At 37.4% G+C, this 20,419-nt stretch overlaps 3 protein-coding genes across 4 annotated transcripts; 1 reads left to right on the forward strand and 2 right to left on the reverse strand.

Moving 5' to 3' along the window:
• Positions 1 to 2,001: 2,001 nt before the first annotated feature.
• LOC111480654 (uncharacterized membrane protein At4g09580-like) lies at positions 2,002 to 4,892 on the forward strand. 2 transcript variants are annotated; one of them, XM_023125808.1, is made up of 5 exons: positions 2,002 to 2,674; positions 3,048 to 3,318; positions 3,449 to 3,619; positions 4,038 to 4,232; positions 4,555 to 4,892. In XM_023125808.1, exons 1-4 carry the CDS (start codon positions 2,436 to 2,438, stop codon positions 4,167 to 4,169), a joined length of 813 nt encoding a protein of 270 aa, XP_022981576.1. In that variant the 5' UTR covers positions 2,002 to 2,435; the 3' UTR covers positions 4,170 to 4,232; positions 4,555 to 4,892. The 2 variants fall into 2 exon arrangements, with proteins under 2 accessions (XP_022981576.1, XP_022981577.1); XM_023125809.1 differs by having other exon boundaries at positions 4,625 to 4,892.
• A 195-nt stretch (positions 4,893 to 5,087) lies between these two features.
• Positions 5,088 to 8,250, reverse strand: LOC111480675 (50S ribosomal protein L21, chloroplastic-like). The gene is made up of 5 exons (XM_023125838.1): positions 7,882 to 8,250; positions 7,601 to 7,681; positions 5,797 to 5,898; positions 5,604 to 5,678; positions 5,088 to 5,370 (listed from the first exon to the last, which is right to left on the reverse strand). Exons 1-5 carry the CDS (start codon positions 8,200 to 8,202, stop codon positions 5,299 to 5,301), a joined length of 651 nt encoding a protein of 216 aa, XP_022981606.1. The 5' UTR covers positions 8,203 to 8,250; the 3' UTR covers positions 5,088 to 5,298.
• A 3,175-nt stretch (positions 8,251 to 11,425) lies between these two features.
• Positions 11,426 to 15,003, reverse strand: LOC111480569 (calcium-dependent protein kinase 11-like). Its single transcript, XM_023125689.1, has 7 exons — positions 14,448 to 15,003; positions 13,273 to 13,416; positions 13,019 to 13,171; positions 12,791 to 12,906; positions 12,312 to 12,479; positions 11,961 to 12,185; positions 11,426 to 11,873 (listed from the first exon to the last, which is right to left on the reverse strand). Exons 1-7 carry the CDS (start codon positions 15,001 to 15,003, stop codon positions 11,736 to 11,738), a joined length of 1,500 nt encoding a protein of 499 aa, XP_022981457.1. The 3' UTR covers positions 11,426 to 11,735.
• Between the last annotated feature and the right edge of the window lie 5,416 nt (positions 15,004 to 20,419).

Here is a 20,419-nt window from a genome sequence, read left to right on the forward strand (position 1 = left end):
GCGTATAACCGTAGGGTAAGATCAATCTATTATAGACCTAAAGTTGCATGCGTATACCTGTAGGGTAAGTTGTATCCATTGATATAATATTTACTATTTAGTCAAGTATTCATGAGTTGTTTGTAATTATAGCTAGGTCAAAAGTCCAGTTTACCCCTTTAATTACATCTTACTACCTTAAGTATGGTTGATTGTTCAATTAACCATTTGTTTATAACCCAACCATAAACCAAGTTCTTCTTGAGATAGTGAGAGGACGAGGTACCACTGTTCCAAGTCCTGAAATTAGCATTTAAGGGAACTACTCATCTACTTATATGATATGATAAGGAGTGAATTCCATTTCGTGAAATTATGTTTCAAGCTTCCTATTTGGTCAAGTTCTCATAATCGTAGGCATATTGAATCGTCAACAAAAGTCATTTTGACCAATGAAAATCAAAGGACAGACTCTTATAAGCCAGAGTTTATAACTCACCTATAAGATTGAGTAGCATACAATCATCCATTGAAATATTAATCTTCTCAATTAATAAATTTATAAAGAGATATTAAACATTTTGTGGTCTAGTTTTTATTCAAGCTCATCATATAGGATACTTCCACTCACATATCTCCATATGAGCAATTTGATCAAATCATTTGTAACAATTATAATCTGGGTTATCAACAGTGTTACCAAAATAAGACACCTAACACTATCTATTTACTATAGACCATTTATGTTATTACATGAACAAGATCCTCTAATATGTATGTCACATATTGTTGAAAATTACACTAATAACCTTAAATTTTTCGTACAACAGATAATATTATATTACAAGTAAAATAATCAAAGTTATTATTAAAAATTAAATAATTAATTACAAGGTTTCCATACTCGCTAGATCCACCTAGAGTTCGAGATAAATGATGACACCTTGACTTATGCGTAAGAAGGGTGATGACCTAGATGGATCTTGGAGAGTAGGACTATAAAGTTAACGGGATCTAAAATCCTAAACTAACATTTTGATGGATAATATACATCATTGGAACAGGAGTGTGTAGGGTATATGACCATGAAAGTTTCGTAAGACTAGTATTAACGCATTATCATGGCATTGGCTAACTTTAGGAACTTGAATGAACACATAATCTTAACAAACATTGAATATGATAAATTTCGATGATAGTCTACATCTGGGTGTGAGCATGCAGGGTTGTGCGTTGCAGGAGGGACTTTAGATCCGTGTTATGTGTTTTATAGTTTTGATTATGTTTTGGAACCCTTATGATTTTGTATATGCTTTGTAATTTTTAACTCCCACTTAATAGTTTTGTAACTTTTAAAATTTATATGTATTTGGATGTTTTTTTAGTTTCTCATTTATTTTAAAATTGAAAAATCTTGTCGTTTTTTTCACCTTAGAATCCATGTAACGGTCTATTATTTGAAACTTTGAAAAGTGGGTTGTTATAATTGATCTATGAAGTCGATCCATATAGGTCGGACAAATCTCAAAGGGTCTTGTAATTGGAGTTAAGAGTTAAAGCTTAAGTGGAAATTCCTTGTCAGGTAAGTTTCGACCCGCGCGAAAAGCGTAACGATCTGGGTACTGTCTTGAAGAGAGGCTCAGTGAAATCGACATGTCTGTGAAGATGTAGACTACCTAGAACGGATTCAAGTAATTATAAGATTAATAATTCAATGGTTTAAGGCAATCACTCTTAATAAAGTTTAAAATTAGCTTCTATTAATTTTTTAATTTTTTTTATTTTTTGAGGTTAATTTTTATCCAAGTTGATAAAACAATAATAACCATTTTCATTTAAGAAAAAAACTAACTTTTTTAATTATAAAAATATTTTGTTTTGAAAATCTTCAAAAAAAAAAAAAGAAAAAAGAAAAATGAAGTAATTTAAAATTTTAGTAAGCCTAAATTGAGTTCTTTATTTCCAAAATAAATAAAAAAATAAATAAATAAATAAAGCGGTGGAAGAGGAAAGACGGAGTGAGGAGAGAGAAAAGGGTCAAAACATTGAAGGAGTTCACCGTCGTCGTCCGTTGCTCTACGAGATCAGACGGTGGCGTAAGGCCATGGAAACATCCATTTCGAACCTCTTTCCCCACTGAAACACTTTTTTCACAAATTCCCCCCAAGTTCTCTACGTTCACAGATTGCCCAATTTCTCAATTCTGACACACTATTTTCTCCCGTTTCTCACTAGCGATTGCCTCAAATTCCCAACTCCCAGATCTGTCTTCATTCTATGTCTCACTGATGTTTTTGTTGACCACAATTTCACGTTTGATAAACCACAAGCGTCGCATCAGTGTTCTTTAGCTTCTTTCGTTGGGAACCCCCCTTTTTTTTTCCTCGGGTGACCCTTTTGAGTCCTCCTTCTATTCGTGTGAAATTGAAGGGGGGGATATTTAGTTCGATCGGTTAATGGCGGCTTCGAGGAATGTGGCGGTGAGGGATGAGGAGAAGCTGAAGGAAGATGACTCTCCGACGGCGAAGAAGCCTAAATATGAGAGGTTTCCATTAACCAGGTGGGAGCTAGCTGCAGCTCTTGCTATATTCCTCGTGTGCTTCACTGGCCTTGTGTGTGTGTACTTGACGATGCCTTCTGCAGAATATCAGAGCATTAAGCTCCCTAGGACCCTTTCGGATCTTCGGGTGCTCAAGTAAGTCTGATTCTGTTCTGCCCCTTTACGTTTGGGTCGTATTATGCCATTTTATTCCCTTCTTTCCCCTTGTTCCATGTGGGGTTTGTGATATGATTGTTGATATCTCGTGAATTTGAAGGGGAAATATGGACGGGGTGGAGATATTGTGATTGAAGGAAATTGATTTTGAAACAATTTTGGGATTAAGATTGGAGTTATGAAAGATGAGGATGGTTTCTTGCTAATGTAGAATGGACGAGGAACACTTTTTGATTGTGTATAAACACTTGAAATTGCAGAATATATTTTGAGTTAGTTCTTCAGCATTAGGTTCGTTAATGCTCCATTTGTTGTCTCCTGATTGGTTTCTCTGTTTAATTATACTCACCAGGGATCTCTTTGCAAATTATGCCAAAGATCATCCAGCACAATTCATTCTAGGTTATTGCTCCACTTATGTATTCATGCAAACATTCATGATTCCTGGAACAATTTTCATGTCATTGCTTGCTGGAGCTCTATTTGGTGTTATCAGGGGCCTTCTGTTAGTTGTGTTTAATGCAACAGCTGGTGCATGCTCTTGCTTTTTTCTGTCTAAGCTGATTGGAAGACCTTTAGTGTATTGGATGTGGCCGGAAAAGTTGAAAATGTTCCAGACAGAGGTATTTAGTGACTCTAATTTTTATTCGAATTCCATCATATGTGTACGTACTCTCTAATCGCATCTAATGTTGCCTTGAACGCTTGGCTCGCATCTAATGTTGCCTTGAACGCTTGGCTTTGAGTATCCAGATAGCGAAGCATCGAGAAAAGCTGCTCAATTATATGCTTTTTCTAAGGATAACACCAACATTACCAAACCTTTTTATCAACTTGGCTTCACCTATTGTGGACATCCCATTTCATGTTTTCTTCTTGGCAACTTTAATTGGCCTCGTTCCGGCATCCTATATCACAGTCAGGGTACATTTCTATCATTGTTGATGTTGCCATTTGTTTCTCCTCTTGTCTTTCATTCTATCACTAACCAATTTCCGATGTCATTATCTTCAATCTTTTTGTGTCAGCTGTATTGATAGATTTATAGATTGCTTTCCATGTAAATATTGTTCGAGTACTTGAAAATTGATAGATTTATCTTCGAACTTTTCTTCTTTACGGTGATGTAGTTTTTCCTCTAGAAGCGCCATATTTGGCTGGAATTTTCCTGACATTAGTTTTATATTTAGATCGTCTAGGTTCTTTATCAACTTCTCGAAATAGCTTACATTCGTAGCTGTGTTTTTTTCTTTGCAAGCTTCTAAAACATATGAGACCAGAAAGATAAGTATGAATGTGTTTGAATAATTAGCAAACTGATGACTGATTATGTTATTCTCAGGCTGGACTTGCACTGGGGGATCTGAAATCAGTGAAGGATTTATATGATTTCAAAACTTTGTCTGTGCTTTTCTTTATTGGCTTTATCTCCATTCTACCTACACTTCTAAAGAGGAAGCGAGTATACGAATGAAGGCTATTTTTTGGGCTTCATCATTTCTGCCCGAGCCATGTGTATGGATGGCTGCTATAACAGGTCTTTGTAGCTTGAATTCTTGTGGCATTTTGTTTATCACCTTCAAAACAAAACTTGTCACTTTGAAGATCCCATATTACCACAATGATCTGAAGGGATGACCTTGTGGGGATCTTTCTGATGCTACAAAGTAGATGCAGTCAAGATATAAATTTCACTGATCTTTGTATGCACTTTTTAAAACCATTTGCATTACACGACACTGAGAACGTTGGTTTCAATCGGATTTGGCTTTTGAAATCACTTTTTTTTTTGTATGTTCTCCATGGCTTAGTTCTACATCTTATACACCAACCCACTCTTGTTTCCTGGTTCTGTACAGATTGCTATTGGTTTCAAGTGCTGTGATTGATGATACTAACCATGGTGATACCGTGGCGTGTCGGATGCAGATGTGACCATCAATCAAGCTGTTTACAGATATGACACCATCAATCAAGCTGTTATAGCTCACATTATACATTCAGTGGATGAATAGGCAGATGTTTGGAGACTTTGAAATGAAATATTAGGTGAAGATACACTTGTATTCACGTTAGGAGCTCACTGATTATACTCAAAGTAGGTTATTTATGTTGCTCTATTATTATACATTGAAAAAGCATTCAGACTCTAGACAGCTTACAAATTAAAAACTAACTATATTTTGTTTTGTTTTTTTTTTTTTTTTTTATAGATTTCCACATTATTATTTATTTGTTTTATCTTCTGCTTTTAAATTGATGGATACAAATTATTCCTACCATTATTTGATGGTTTCAAAATGAAGAGTTTAAGATTAATGGTAACAATCTTATAGATTAATATACATATGGGATTCAAGATAGTTGATTCAAAAGAAAGATAAGCATACCCTTTCGTTAATATTAATAAGCTATAAATTGGTAAATTTCTAGGAGTCCATATTAGCAACAAATTTGTTTGAAAAAATTGACAGTAGAGTCACTTGAGAATCATTACCAGATTGAAATAACTGAATTGAAACATTTGATTCACAAGAACTGACATACAAGATATAAGGATTAAGATCTTCAAATCTACTGATTCAGTTCATCAGAAATTGTATCTACGACTCAAGTGTGGATGCGGGATAGTCTTGATATCCACTGATTTCCGTTATCCTAATTCGTGTATTCGGCTGCAGCATTACAGTCAAACACATTCAGAAACTACAAGGAAGAATATCTCTATACGAATGCACATAAAACATTCCTATCATCTGTGAATCAGTTCAGAAGTTGAAGCTATGGAAGCAGTTGAATGGCAACGGACAGACAGAGAGAGAGATATGCGGTGGACAAGGCAAACACTAAGAACATAATGCAAAATTGTGTAATACAAGCGTAGAGAGAGGCACAGACTGAGAAATACCTGACGATGTCCGATGTTCCTTCGGTAGTTTTTCTTTTTCTTGTACTTGAACACGATTACCTTCTTATCTAATCCCTGAATAACAGAACACATGAGCAATTAGGAAGAGAGACAAAAACAGGAAGACAATCTAAGAAAAGAAGAAGCTTGTTCTGTTCTTATGAGGGGGATGATCACTGAGCTGATGCATTACCTGCTCCTCGACAACGGCATGAACAGCAGCGTTTGTCACTATGGGTTTTCCAATGTATGCCTCAGTTTTTGTTCCCACAAGCAAAACCTTGTTCAGAGTTATCTGTACAATCAGAAATTTAAAAAACCTTTAAGATGAACACAGCATGCACATAAATAGATTTGTTTGTTATCATATAATCAATCTATTAGTTTTTTAACAATGATGGAGTTCATTTAGTAACTCAATGTGGAATGGAAGAAGTAAAACCTGAATGTATGTGCATATGTGGTGGCTTTCAACTAAATTTTGGTCCATAGTTACTCTCATTACATTTTTTAAGCTAATTTCTTCGTTTAATCCGTTGAATTGAAAAGCTCTTAAAAGTGGAAGAATGGAGCACTCTCCATAACCACCTACGAAGTGTTACTGCAAAAAGTGAAGAAGACAGAGATGAAACTATTTTCACTATCCCTTCCACAATGGCGAATTTGCTTCCAAATGGTAAACATGTCTTCATCCAAATCCTCAATATCCACTGGCTTTCCAAAGAACATCAAAGAGACTGCTAAGCATATGATTGGCGGTAATTTGTTGAAGGAAAAAGTAAAATCTTATAACAATGCAGTTCAAATTTCTAGAAGGTTGATGAAGCCAAACTAGCACAAAACGTTTCAAGAAGTCTATTCCAAACTTTTATAGTAAAGTACATGATCCAAAATCTTATGTTACCTTATTCAATAGAACATACTACTATGGTCTCAAAATGACACACTAACATCTTTATCTATCCTTCCCAAAATGATCAACTAGGAGAAAAAACCTAAGCTTCTTTGAGATTTTTAAGGGCCAGAGAGCTGAAAAAGACTACAAAATGAGCAAAAAGAAACTTACAAAGAAGGGTTGCAAGACTTGAGAGTTCATTAATGAACGAGCAAAATTGCTAGGGTTAGGGAAAAGAAAAACTCTTTGAAACAAGAGAAGAAGGATAAATAAGTCTCGAGATTCATGGTCGATTGGCCATAAAGAGGTCATCCAATGAAATCTGAAAAAAGAATCGCAATTATGTGATGAATTCTATAACAGAATAATGGCTAAGGATTATATGTTCTAGAGGAAAAAGATTTAGCCTACGAAGAAGCTCCTATCAAACTGTCCCTGACCCAAGATCAAGCTCTAACTTACCATCTCACACTTTTTCCCCTTGATGTCCAACAGAAAGCATCCATTATGTGAAGCAGCAACCCCATTCACGAAATAATAAGCAGCAGTCCTTCAAAGCCTCAAGTTCATAAATTACCATCATAATACTAACAATGAAAAGCCAAAAAGGTTCCTCTATGCAGTCAGTAAAGGAATCCAGATCTCAAATCCCTCATGGATAAATCAAATGTTCATAGATGGCTTCTTGCTCAAACTATCTAATTTAAGCACGCTATATATGAGCTTCATATTATATATTACACATGCTAGAGACAAATTTTCACTAACAACTCAAGCTTAGGACCCTGAAGGATTAAAATAATGTCAAAATTAAAAAATGGAAACTCCATCACTTTGAACAAGGGTAGCATATTAGAATAAGAGATGAAACTTTACCCAAATAGTATCAAAAGTCTCTCAATCAGTTCCTAAAATTACTTTCCTAAGGGCAGAAGAACATTACTACATTATCCATAGGGCAGAGAGTAAACAACAATGCAAATCACATAAAGTTCAAACGCTGCAAGAATACTCTAAGTCTCCATAATGCAAGATTCATACTCACAGACTAAGATACTCAGACAATCCAATATAAAACGAGTAAGGTATTGAGGAAGCCCACCTTATCATTGACGTTAGCTCCTTTCAGCCTCTGGGTATGAATATAACGTCCTGGAAAGACTATATATTGGCGGGATCCAATCTATTAAAACACAGACACAAACCAATGACCAATGCTACCGTATAATAAACGTAAATCGCAGCACAAAATTCCCATCTGAAGAGTAACAGTAACAGATTAATCCACCATTTTTCACAAATACAGAACAAAAGTGACTTAATGGGAAAGGAGAACCTGAAATCAAAATGCAAGAAATTAGTTACGTGAAATTAAACACTGACCATAACTACCGCAAAGATTTCCTCGCGCTTGGGGGCCTCTTCCGAGGGGACTTCAACAGTTTGGGAAGCGGCAAGTTCAGACTCGATTACCGCCGCTTCGGACTCGGAGGACTTGAGGAGGAAGGGCAATGCAGAGTGGGAAGAAGTAACCGAAGAAGAGGAGAGTTTGTGGGAAGAAGAAGAAGTAGAAAGGGCAAAATTGAAGGAATCATAGTGGGAATTTGAGGGGAAATTTGGGGTTGAAGAAGGAAAATTCTGCTTGGTGGAGACTCGGCAATGAGAGGCGAAATGTGAGCAGAGGGAAAGAGTGAGAGACGCCATGGGAACAGTCCTTCAAGGTGCTTGGGGCTAATTTTGGCCATGGCTCTGCTGGTTTTGAACTTCAGGCCTATCCTCCTATCCATTTCCAGTTTCAAAAGACTATTTTACCCCTATTTTTTGTCCCTCTTAACTTGGAGCTAATTTGGTGTGCAAATGGTGAGAGTTACTTGTAGGCTCTTATCGCATTCAATTTTTCTAGTTATTATAAACTTTTTTTCTAGGTACTAGAAAGTATGGACCCAATTCTATAGTTATTTGAGCGTTCTTAGAAGACTTTAAAGTTTCGAGTAATTTTCTTACTTATCACTGACCCTGACAAGCCTGGAACTTATTCACCGGTTCTAGTGTACATCTTTGGGTGAAATAACTTTTTTGGTTCTCATACTTGGGTAAGTTTCTAGAGCCACCCTAGCAAATGACCGGTAACAAGGGTTGAGGCGCAACTTCATCAAATCTCATAGGATAGTATGATATCTTTGTCTAAACACGTTTGTATAAAGTTAACTAGTGACTATCCACGACAATTACCATACAGTCAACATCTAGAGGAGCAACCCCACGTACTTGCCAACTACTCGATCTATCTACGTAGTTTCTTGTCCTTTCTTAAGGCAGCTGTAACAATAGGGTGAGGAATTTCAAGATAAAGACATAAAGGGATAAATGTTAAATTAAAAAATAAAACAAAAAGTGAAAAATTAAAAAAAAAAAATGGTGAAACTCAAGTTCATAGGGAAGAGTTTATGAAGGGTTGGTGGAGAAAAAGGAAATAACTAGGGAAGAGAGAGAGAGGAAGTTGGAGAGGAAAGGTTACCGTCAAAGGTACTCCGATCCAGCTACAACGAGTCACTTTTCAGGCATGATCCCTTTATGAAACCTACTCAGAACGTAGAGCATATGAAGTTCGGTAAGAGCTTCGAGCTTTGGTTCTCAATATTTGTTTAGATTTGAGAGATTTAAGAAGAATGAGGTTCTAAAAGGGAAGTACGTTATTCTGGTTATTCTAGGGTGGATATCACAATTTTTAGGAAGGAACCTTTGCCAAAATGTGACAAAAGATGGAGTTCAAATCAGCCACAAGAATGAAAATTATTTCTCTCCATACTTTATGAAACATAATGAAAATTATTTTGATAGCCAGTAGAAAACTCTACAACTTTTACGAAGGAATCAAATTAAATCGGGTTAAGGAGAAAAAGTTACGAAATTCTACCGAAAATAGAAAATAATAAACATTGATGATAGAATGCAAAAAAAAAAAAAAAATATGCCTCTAAAGGAGAGGGGACACGTGTCGAGCATCTAAGGACCCGCGTCACCCATCAAAGATGAAAACATGCCAAGTTGAGAGGTGCGCTACGCACCGTGTTGACAAATGGTGACTCGAACCTACAAACCCAACCCGAAATGACTGCTTGACCCCGACCCAATGCTCCACCCCAATTCGACTTAAAAGTGGTCATTCACTGTTGTGGCTATGAGGTAGTACCTAACCCAAATTTTATGAGGTAGTATCTCAGAATAGTTAAGTTAATTTACCTCGAGCAAAGATATGTTGTCCAATAGTTTCTGATACTAAAAATGGGTGAACCACATTCAGACCTAGAGTGGGTTTGTGATGGTCATGAGAACCGCTTAAAATCTCGAGGCCTTCCAAAGGCTCAAATAGCTTAATAATTAGGCTTGAACTTTATAGAGGCTAGAGAAAGGCCTATGGTAATTTATTAAGATGGATGGGATTTGAGCCTACAAGTAGGTTACTTACGGAGTATTTTTATACTGATCTTATGCTTTGCTTTTTCTTTGATAAAAAGCTCGATGGAGTGGGGAGGTATTTATAATAGAAGCTAGACAATATGAACCATACATTTGTGATCATCTAGATTTATTGTCTAGATATATAACTCTTTTTTGAGCATTCTAAAAACTTATAATGGACTCATACAATTATGGTAGGTCTCATTCTTAAAACAAGGGAAACTCAATCTCCAAAAGACCAAATTCTTAAAACATGCCCACTAAGAGGAAAATGGAGTGGGAACAGGTGTACATGTCTTGTATTACAAACTAAGTATGAAAAAAGTAGGTTGTGATCCTCACGTTGCAACAAAAGAAGTGGCGACCCTCAAATGACTCCCATGATGCGACCGAGGAGGACGGTGCATCATCTAACACACCATACAGAGTAAGCGTTGAAGAGAAGTCGAGGCATAAGCAAGATAATGGCAACAAGTAGACAACAGTGCCAAAGATAGGTTGGTTGAAGGGACCAAGTAGGGCCTTGGGCCTTAACCTCGAGAGTAGAGGTTCAATAAGGAATTTGGGCATACGGTTCTAGAGTCAAGTTCGTCCATATGAAATATAAAAGCTTGCAAATTTTGTGATAATTAGACACGTATGTTCGTTCACCAAAATCATGTCTACACCCACCACTTTGAAATTGCCTCAAAATGTACTATAGGGAGAGGTATGGTGTCAGCTCTCCACCACCCTTGGGCCGTGCGGCCTAAGAGAGCTACCCTATGGCACATGAGTGTGTCACAACGAGGGCGAGTGTCTCGAGCGACTTTCTTTGAAATGGGTTTTTCAAGGACAGTACTAAGCGGCACAAGTGTGTCGCTATTGCACCTCAGCCCGTGCGTCAGAGGTTGAATTATGCACCCACTATCCAGTACAATATCCGAAAATGACATGAAATGGGCATGGGAGGGCCAATGCCTCAATAAAACCCGAATGGATGGATATTCAAGATGTCCCGATGAGATCAGCAACACGTGGGCTCGTTCTCGATGGCATGACCAAGTGAGTTGTGATAGCCGACGTCATCCTGAAACTTGAGATGATGTCAAGACGTATCAGCCATGTCAATTGGGAACCAAGATGACAAATGAGAAGCGAGTCACATTGTGAGACCTTGGCTTTGAGTAGAAACAAGGTCAAGCTGAATGACTTGGCCTGATGTAGAGACAAATTGGATTGAACATGCACGTACAAGCGACGTGGGTGGTCGAACAAACGTGAATTCTGTACAAGCGATGTTGGTGAAATCAAACCTTACCTAAGGTTCAACATGATTCTCCTTAAAGTTATCGTGAGCATGTCAAGATTATACAACCGTGACACTTTGCATAGATCCTTGAAGTATGAAAGAGCAAAGATTATGGAGCAACTTAGAAATTAAGGCATGTGATTTGAGAAGAAGAATGTTAAACATTGCATGAAATGATGTAAAGTATGATACCATTGTTTAATTTCTTCTCTTTGATAATAACAAGTTCCTTCTACAAACATTGTTGAATTGACATGCAATGTCAGGAAAATTCAGAGCCCTCGCATTCAACAACTGCAACAGTACACAAACCCATATATTTCAAACCAAAAATCAAATCCAAAGGCTCCTCCTACTCATTGAAGCTATGGCGTGATAATAAAACATATTTCTGCACTTAAACACCTACCCAAACTATACAACTTACAAACCTACGCAGCTTCAACTTCGTTCCTCTTCAACTTCCAACTTCCAACTTCCAACTTCAAGATTTGTCTTTTATTCCAAATGCATCGGCCAAATTGAAGTTCAAGTTGTTTCTCATCGTTCGACTTCTACCAACACCTCCTCCATCGCCCTTCTTCATCATCGCTGCAAATTCCTCGTAATCTATACGTCCATCCTGCAAACCACAAGTTTGTAGAGTACAACAGCAAACTCCACATTCAGGTTTACACAAGAACATGTTCATCAAAACAAAAGGACTTACATTATCTTGATCAATTTCTTTGATAATCTCATCCAAATGGACATCGCCCAAACCGAACTCTTTGCAGGAATGTTGAAGTTCATCAATGGTGATATAACCACTACCATCTTTGTCAAAATAGGAGAAAGCAGCCACTAAATTATCCTCTCTCTCTATCTTGTTGAGGTGCAATGTAGCTGCAAGGAATTCACCATAGTCTATGGTTCCACTGTTGTCTATATCAGCCTGTTCATAGATTAGGCAGCAAGATAAACGCAGGTCATCTACACTACAATTGAAAATTGACCAAAATACATAAAATCAAAACCAGATTTCCTTAAACATGATGTTTTATATTTACGAGTTATATACCGCATCCATAAGAGACTTGATATCAGATTCCATGAGTTCAGAGCCCACTTTTTTCAACCCCTCTTTAAGCTCTTCAAATGTTATTGAGCCACTGTTATCAGTGTCGATCATTTTAAACAATTCCTTCAACCCACCAATTTCTTCCTCAGACAGTCTTTCTGCTATGACCTGCCAACCACGATGTCGAAAATTTGAGAGAAATACATATTGCCATGAGAAAAATGTCATGAGATAAATCTTGCTCTCCCCTATTTGGCCCTTTAGTTCCCAAGCACATTACTCGTGGTCTTATCGCTGAGAAAAGTGATCCGAATTCTTGAACATATGCACATCGAAACAAATAATAATAATAAGAGAATGCAAGCAGAGAGATCATTTTCAGTGATAAACTAAAATATTCCTGGTATAGGATGAACTCGTAAAGAATATTTTAGTTTATCAGATTATATAGGAAAACCCCTACAAGGGATAAATCTTACACGTAGAGCCATCTTCTTCAGCTTATTCATTGCTGAGAACTGTTTTAGCCGAGACAAAACTGCAGAATCTATAGGCTTGTCGGGTGCAACAGTGTCGTCAACAATCCATGGGTGACCTTGACTCCAAAAAGAACACCAGTCTTGTAAGTTAGAAGCAATTATATAAAGCTTAACGTTGTTACGGAGCGGAAAGAACAATTCTCCGGTAAAGTGTCTAAAATCACTCACAAAGAACTTCATGGGCTGAGATTCTCTCCTTTGGGTCTCTTGTGAGCATCTTCCTGATTAAATCTTTAGCACCATCTGAAATGCTGGGCCATGGATCAGAGTTGAAATCTAGCCTTCCATATAAAATCTGTCTGAAGATCCCAGAATCAGTTTCTGTTCGAGATACAAAATCGAGGGGAAAAAGCCTTAGAGATAATATAAGGGGAAAAAAACCCATAAAAAACAATTTTGGGTCCAGATTTGTAGTTATATACCTGCCCAGAAAGGTGGAACACCACTCAATAAGATGTAAAGGATAACACCAGCACTCCACACATCAACCTCATGCCCATACTCCTTACGGAGCACTTCTGGAGCAACATAATAGGGGCTTCCAACTACATCACAGAAAGATTGTCCTACAAAGAAAAATACATAAACAGACAAATGAATACATATTCTTATAAGAAAACATACCTTCAACTGAAGAAAGAAGGAGAAGCATATAGCTTGAACAGAACAATCCAAACTTAAAATATCAACTTGCACAAAAGCCTATGTCTTTTTTTCTTTTTTGTATATTCATTAGTATCCGGACCAGTTTGCGAGCACATCGATTAATCTCACAGGACAATTGCATAATGCTACTCCATTTAGTTGTCAAGGTAACTCGTAGGATATTAATTCCTAGGTAGGTGGCCACCGATTGCTTGAACCCATGACCTCTAAGTCTTTTATTATTTACATGGCCCTTATTGACCACTAAGGTAGACCATTTAAAGAATGTTATTGAAAAACAAACTGGAGATGGTCAATTTGAAGAATTTCCAGGGTTAAATTAATTTCAGATCAATATACAAATAAAAGGAGTTTAGTGTTTATGCATGAGTTCAAATAAGGAATCTCAGTCGGCAAAACAGTAGTTTTGAAGATGACCTTGCACCTACAATTTCACATCATCATTTGCAAATAGCCAAAAAGAGATGGTTTTAGAAACATGAACCTTAATGGAAGGTTCAGGATTGATATCCTGGGCAGGCAATATCTACATATTTAACACCGAAGTTTCAAAAAAACATGCCACTCACAACTCACAAGGAAGCTAAAAAAAGAGGCTAAAACTTGAAGGCTGCTTTAGTTGATATTTATCTCATCTTGGCTACAAGCCTACGCTTCCATAAAGGTACCTAAAGGGCTGGACATAATCAGTATATTCTGCAGAGAGTAACAGCTGAAAGTATATATAAATAATGGGCATGTGGCACATATTCTTGACTCCTTTTCTTTAATGACACAAATGAAGTAAAAAGCGGCAAAGAGAATCAATCAAACACAGTTGAGCTCACAAATATAACAAATAAAACATGAGACCAAAAGAGAAAAGAACACAAACATGATGACAAGGGGAACATGAATAAAATGAAGGAGTTTAAAAAATGAAGAAACTGACCTGGCTGGTAAAAAACGGAGAGCCCGAAATCCGTGGCCTTAAGCTTAGCATCTTCACCAGGGTTGTCAAACAGAAAGTTCTCAGGCTTGAGATCCCTATGCATAACCCCAAGAGAGTGGCAACTCTCGACCACTCCAACGATTGTCTTAATAAGCTTAGCGGCTTCTCTCTCGCTGTAGTGACCCTTTTGCAAAATCCTGTCAAAAAGCTCCCCACCGGCACAAAGCTCCATCACCAAGTGGACGAACACAGAATCCTCATAAGTGCCCTTGATCTGAACAACATTAGGGTGTTCAGACAAATGGTGCATGATCTGAATCTCTCTCCAAACATCCTCATAATCCTCTTTGCAGAGGAGCTTGCGTTTGGGGATTGATTTGCAGGCATAAAGGGCCCCTGTGGGTCGATGAGTGCAGAGATAAGTGGTTCCAAATTGGCCCTGCCCGAGTTTCTTGCCGAGAAGGTAATGATCTCTAAGCCTGGGGGTCTGATGCGGCAAAACCGAATAGGTAACCCTTGTGGACGACGATTGCGATGCTTTGATCGGCCTCTCCATCAAAAAACCCAGATGAGAAATGGGAACCAAAATGGGTTCTGATGATCGAGGATGAAGGAGCTTGTAGCTAGGGTTGGTGCTGGAATGGGTTATTGATTCCGGGAATTGGGAGAGTGGGAGGGCATTGTTGCTCGTATGTTGAAGCTAGGAGCATGGAACGTTGGATGAAAGTAGAGGGATTGGAATTGGGGTTTTCATTTTGATTTTATTGGAGAAAGGGGATTTTGTTGTTGAAGTGGGTGTGATGGAGGGGAAGGGTGGAATAATTGGGATTTTGGATCCCACTTTTCCCCCTTCTTTTCTTCCTAATTTTTTTGTGTTTTTTTGTTAAAGACTTTTCTTTTCTTTTTCTTTAGTTTTATGTTTTATTTTTGGTACGAGTAATCGCACAGGAAGCCCAAAGCGAAGTTGCTAGAACTTATGTTGAAATTGGACAATATCATATCATTGTAGAAAGTCATGTTTAGGATTTAAAAAAAAAAAAGGAATTTTCGAATGCATGGTAAATAATGAATAGGACTCTAAAAGAAAATGAGTTGGGCCTCGTCCCAAAAATTGCCTAAATTTGCATTATAGTAATATTGATCCATCAAAATAAATAATTTGAAAATATAAAAAAGTTAAAATAATATGTATGAGAATGAGAATAATAATAATAATAATAGGCGCAAGTTGGTCCTTTTATCGCACGTGAGCGACCAAGCTTCTCCACTATCCTCATCATCTTCCTCTCCCTGTTCACTTCACGTTCAAGCAGCGATGTAAACTTGTACATCAGTCACGCCCACGTTCAACTAACTTGGACTCATTAACCCATTAACCCATAATGATTTTCTAAATTAACTAACGTAGGACTCATTCCCAACCATCCTTAACTGTTAAAACATACTTAATTTAACAGCAGGATTAGGTTTTGGGATCCATTGACGCTGAAGAAGTAGCTTTACCGTTGGTTCCTGGCTTGGCTTATTTGTGTGGTCCAGCCCTACTCAGTTTTTGTTCATTTCCCTTGCGTCTGTCATTTCATCTTCCAACCACATGGGTTTCTGTTAAGGATATTTAGTAATAAATTATAGTTTACCATATATATTATATTTGATATTTTATTATAAGTCAAATATCTAATATTTGTCTTATTATCATAGGTATCTTTCCATTTATTACTATTTCCATATCCTTGTAATTCATTTATTATAAATAAGATAACTTTCACACTATTTAGGTGTGATGGATTAATCAAACATTCACAGTTTCAATCCTTGATTCACCTACATTTTTTTTTTTTACTTTCATGTAGTAATTTTCTATCAGTGCATGATAATTATATTCCGAACCTATTTTAACTTCCCTAGCTTTTCATGAATATTTTAAGAAATAATTAGTAAATCACCTGTTGTTAGGGTTAGCAATGCAAGCACACACATAACATAGTAAGGAACTATCTTTTAAAATTGTCACATGGCCTTGGACTCTTTCTAGTTCCGTGCAAGGTTAGATGTGTGGTACTTTTTCACACATGACTTACGTACGTGCACATGGACCCACCAGACGGGCTCGTATATGTACCCCTTAGGGCTGCCTTGGTCGAACAAATGCATTACACATCACCGGAGGCCATGTAAAAGGAAAGACTCGCATGATATCATGACGAACATAAATATCGAAAGTATGCGTACATACGAACATAACATAATGGGAAGTATCTTGATGCACATGACATACATACATGCATGTTAGACGTCTCTCTCCTTCTTGCGGTTTCATATTTTTCCAGCAAGGTTTCCTCCGGCGAGCATTTCTTCGTTCGTTTCTGCTACCAATGGCGACAGTGACCCTCCTTGTGACCTTAATGGTTCCAACAGGAAGAGGGAGATAAAGTGACCAACAAGGAAGGTTAAAAGCTCCATTCTAGGATCAAGAACATCTTAGGGATGCTCGTGTTTATGGACAGTTATCTCAGGATTACGAAGGTGGAACGCAAGAAAGGAGGTACCTACGAGACTTAACATATTTAGCCTTTTATTACGGTCAAACATAGATACCATATTTGATTTTTTATTAAAGGTAAATATCTAGATATTTGACTTCCATTATGGTTCACCATATGTATCATATTTCACCTTTTATTATAGGCAATATCTTGTATCCATTTACTTTGTAATTTGTTTGATGATTATAAATACAGAATTTCACCATCATTTAGGTGTCGTGGTTTTAGCAAATATGTTCATGGTATCAAAACTCCTTTGGTTTATCAACCCCAGACCTTTCTTCTACATAGCTTTTGAATCCTTTTCTCATCTTCTTCTCCACCACCACTGCTAGCCTTGACGCCGCCGTAGGGGCAGTCGTCATGGCTGCCGCAGGCAGAGCCGATTGATTACTCTTTGACTCCACATTTTTGGCATCCAAATCATCTTTTGCAGGTCCACCCTTTGTCGTACTCTATATATACAACATCATCTTCTCCAACATAATTGGTTTCCCCTTAGCCAACATAGCTTCTATTATTTTCTTCCCAATCGGCCCTTCATCCTTCACATAAACCCTAACCTCAAGATCCTTATCAGCATTCTCATCGGAAATATACGGAATCTCTACAAGCCTGTCAACCTTCTACAAGATTTACCTTTAGAATTCGAGCACCGTACAGGCCTCTTTGCCAACTAAGTCGACGCCGACCTCTTCGTCAAAATCGACTCCTTTGCCCACTGTGACGAATCTTATGCTTCAACACTGCCTTCATCCCATGCTCCGGTGGGCGTGGTGCCCTCTCCGTCCATTGGAAGTTCACCACCTTTTATGGCGTTGGCTACTTCTCCACCAGCTCTGCCTACTACCCTGTTGCCGACCTTCACTCCTGTCAATGGTGGTGTTGTGAATAGAATCACTATCTTTGGATCTATTATTATGGCTCTTCACCCACTCATGATGATCTCTTTATTAGTCAGTTAAAATATGCTCGAGATATTCTTACTCGTGCTCATTTGCTCGATAGCAAATTAGTCCACAAGGCGCAGACCCCACTCCCTCTTCACCCCTCTCTTTCTTTCTTCGTCTAAAATACATCCTATAGTCCACATTTTCAATTTCTATCTATCCTTTTCTTCTATTGCTCTCACCGCTACCATGTACATCCTTCCTTCTTCACCGCCACCATTAAACCCTCTCTCTATCTGTCTCTTGCCCTTTTATGATAATAGAGTCATCGACCTAATTTTGAAGCCTCTATCTTGCATCCTATAGCCCACAACCCATGGTTGTTTCAACACCTGACTGCTGATGGTTCTCCTTTCTCGATTCTACTATGTATTGACATCTCTTCAAATTTTTTTCCAAGTTTCACGTTCGTTCAAACTCGACGCTCAACTTGCAAGTGGTGTTAAGGATATTTAGCCTTCCATTAACGTTTACGATAACATATTTGACCTTTTATTGAAGCAAATATCTAGATATTTGCTTTCCATTACGGTTTACTATCAATACCATATTTGACCTTTTATGGAAGACAAATATCTTTATTACCGTTCAACATAGTTATCATATTTGACTTGTATTATAGGCAAATATCTTAATCTATTTAATAGTCTTCTCATTTACTTGTAATTTATTTGTTTGCACCTCCAACATGGATAACTCTGTTTATGAATATGAGAAGGAGTTCACCTAACTCTTTTTTTACTCGAGTTAGTGGATACAAGGGTAAAGAAGGAAAGCAAGTTTATTACCGGTTTGAGGCTAATGTATCACAACCTGATTTTCAAAGCTGGTTCGAAACACAGATTGCGACTAGGGTTGATTTGATGATGTAAAAAAACCCGAATAAAGACAAAAGGAATTAAAAACATAATACACAAATATTTATATCGTATCCAAATAGAGTCATGAAGAACCTGAAAAATATGGAGGGAGTACAAATAGTCAGTGACAAGCCTATTTTTAGGCTCTTCATCTTGTCCACCCAAGTGTACTAGGATACCAACGTGATGATGTAGCAGCAAAATTGACATCAAAGACCAATCAAAATATGACACTTTTAAGTTTGGAAGAGTAACAAATGGGGGAGTTTTCAATTACTTCCCGATAGAAATAAATTATTTGAAATGTTTTAGTGGTCTAGTTGGCTGTATTAATTCCTATTTTTGACATATGATTCCTATTTAAACCCATATCTTCTCTCTCTTATTTTTAGAACACACAACTTTCATAGTTTCTTCCATCTAAATTTTTATAAAGTCTTGCTCTCTCTAAATTGGAATTTTTATTGCTTTATTGATTGTTCATCATATTCTTCCAACATATATTTATTCTATTGTGAGGCAATTGGTTTGTTCTCTCCAAATCTTTCATTTTGTTACTCTTTTCTTATTTTATTTGATTATAAATAAGATAATTTTCACATGGTGGATTAATCAAACATTTTCATGGTATCAGAGCCCTTTTCGGTTTAACAATCTCGATCTTTTCTTTTCAATGGTTTATGAATCCTCTACTATTCTTCTCCATCACCATTGCTCGCTTTGATGCCGCAGGGACAGTCGTCATGGCTGCCGCAGGTGGAGTCGATTGATTACTCTTCGGCTCCACCCTATTGTCCTCCAAATCACCTTTCGCCATACTCTGTACATACAACCTCACCTTTTCCAACCCAATCGGTTTTCCCTTAGCCAACATAGCCTCTCTCATTTTCTTCCCAATCAACCCTTCATCCTTCCCAAAAACCCTAATCTCATGATCCTCATCAATGTTCTTTTCGAAAATATACAGAATCTCAATAAACCCATCGACCTTCTGCAGAGATTTACCTTTGGAATCTGGGCGCCGCACTAGCCTCTTCGTCAACCAAGTCGCCGCTGCCCTTCTCGCCAAAATTGACTCTTTTGCCCACTATGACGACTCTTTTGGCTTCAACATTGTCTTTGTCCCTTGCTCTAGGTTTCTCCTTCTACTTCTTGGTTGACATATTCTCACCGGAGCCAAGGCAGCATCGTTGCTGAGCGACGATCCCTCTTCATGAGTTAGACATATTCTCGCCGAAGTCAAGGCAGCATCGTCGCTGAGTGACGATCCCTCTACAGTTCTCGAAGGTCAAGAAAGTGTTTCTCTACATCTCCTCCAAACTAGGTTATTGACAGCTTCACGAAAAGTGTTTCTCAACCTCTCTTTGAATTTTTCAGATCCAAGCTTCGCGTTTGTTCAAATCCGGCTTCAGCTTGCGGTGGGCGTTAAGGATATTTAATACTAAATTATAGTTTACCATATATATCATATTTGATATTTTATTATATACAAATATCTAAATATTTGCCTTCTTACCATAGGTATCTTTCCATTTATTGTTATTTCCATTTATTACTCTTTTTATATCCTTGTAATTTATTTGATTATAAATAAGATAATTTTCACACCATTTAGG

The sequence above is a fragment of the Cucurbita maxima genome, unplaced genomic scaffold (assembly GCF_002738345.1).
Source record: "Cucurbita maxima cultivar Rimu unplaced genomic scaffold, Cmax_1.0 Cma_Scf00006, whole genome shotgun sequence".
In the NCBI taxonomy this organism is placed as follows: domain Eukaryota; kingdom Viridiplantae; phylum Streptophyta; class Magnoliopsida; order Cucurbitales; family Cucurbitaceae; genus Cucurbita; species Cucurbita maxima.

Bases quoted from the DNA above. Each gene is read 5' to 3' on its own strand.
- LOC111480654 (XM_023125808.1), top strand. From the start codon at position 2,436: ATGGCGGCTTCGAGGAATGTGGCGGTGAGGGATGAGGAGAAGCTGAAG. The intron at 3,319-3,448 runs GTATTTAGTGAC...TTGAGTATCCAG, and splicing joins TGAAAATGTTCCAGACAGAG to ATAGCGAAGCATCGAGAAAA. The intron at 3,620-4,037 runs GTACATTTCTAT...TGTTATTCTCAG, and splicing joins CATCCTATATCACAGTCAGG to GCTGGACTTGCACTGGGGGA.
- LOC111480675 (XM_023125838.1), bottom strand. From the start codon at position 8,202: ATGGCGTCTCTCACTCTTTCCCTCTGCTCACATTTCGCCTCTCATTGC. The intron at 5,899-7,600 runs GTGGGCTTCCTC...CTGATTGTACAG, and splicing joins GAGCTAACGTCAATGATAAG to ATAACTCTGAACAAGGTTTT. The intron at 5,679-5,796 runs GTAATGCATCAG...TCTGTTATTCAG, and splicing joins ATGCCGTTGTCGAGGAGCAG to GGATTAGATAAGAAGGTAAT.
- LOC111480569 (XM_023125689.1), bottom strand. From the start codon at position 15,003: ATGGAGAGGCCGATCAAAGCATCGCAATCGTCGTCCACAAGGGTTACC. The intron at 13,417-14,447 runs GTCAGTTTCTTC...TTTTCTTTGTAG, and splicing joins CTCCGTTTTTTACCAGCCAG to GACAATCTTTCTGTGATGTA. The intron at 13,172-13,272 runs GTATATAACTAC...TATCTCGAACAG, and splicing joins TGTTCCACCTTTCTGGGCAG to AAACTGATTCTGGGATCTTC.